The 324-nt window shown below is 57.4% G+C and overlaps 1 protein-coding gene across 1 annotated transcript in view; it reads right to left on the bottom strand.

Moving 5' to 3' along the window:
- Nucleotides 1-73: 73 nt before the first annotated feature.
- BSPRY (B-box and SPRY domain containing) overlaps nt 74-324 on the bottom strand; it is a gene marked incomplete at its 5' end in the record, with an annotated part of 7,680 nt that continues 7,429 nt past the window's right edge. The window contains one exon of the mRNA XM_009866727.1: nt 74-320. Within this exon, the coding sequence (XP_009865029.1) occupies nt 74-320 (247 nt within the window). The remainder of the gene's footprint in view (nt 321-324) is intronic.

The raw sequence follows: 324 nt of genomic DNA, 5'->3' as shown, positions 1-324 counted from the left end.
TACCAAAGGTACTGTATAGAGCATATACAGTCACTGTACATCCAATTGTATATTCACCAGCGCGATGCTTCGCTCACTGGACGAGTGAGATGCTCTGGTGCGCCACGGCAAAAACGGGATAGAGGGGCTCCGTGAAGGTCTCCCTGTGGGAGAAGAGGATGGCGCAGGAACCGGGGTCATAAAAGAGCACCTCCCCTCCCGCAAAGTCAACCAGCACCCCGATCTCGGCCGGAGACTTGATCAGCTCCACTGCCTGCGGCTGCCCGGCGTGCAGGAACCTGAACTCCCTGTCGGAGCGCGAGAAGACCCAAGAAGCACAGCTGA

This window comes from Apaloderma vittatum, unplaced genomic scaffold, assembly GCF_000703405.1.
Source record: "Apaloderma vittatum isolate BGI_N311 unplaced genomic scaffold, ASM70340v1 scaffold21123, whole genome shotgun sequence".
Lineage (NCBI taxonomy): Eukaryota > Metazoa > Chordata > Aves > Trogoniformes > Trogonidae > Apaloderma > Apaloderma vittatum.
Note: the sequence above shows the minus strand (reverse complement) of the source record. Positions and strands in the feature narration are given on the sequence as shown.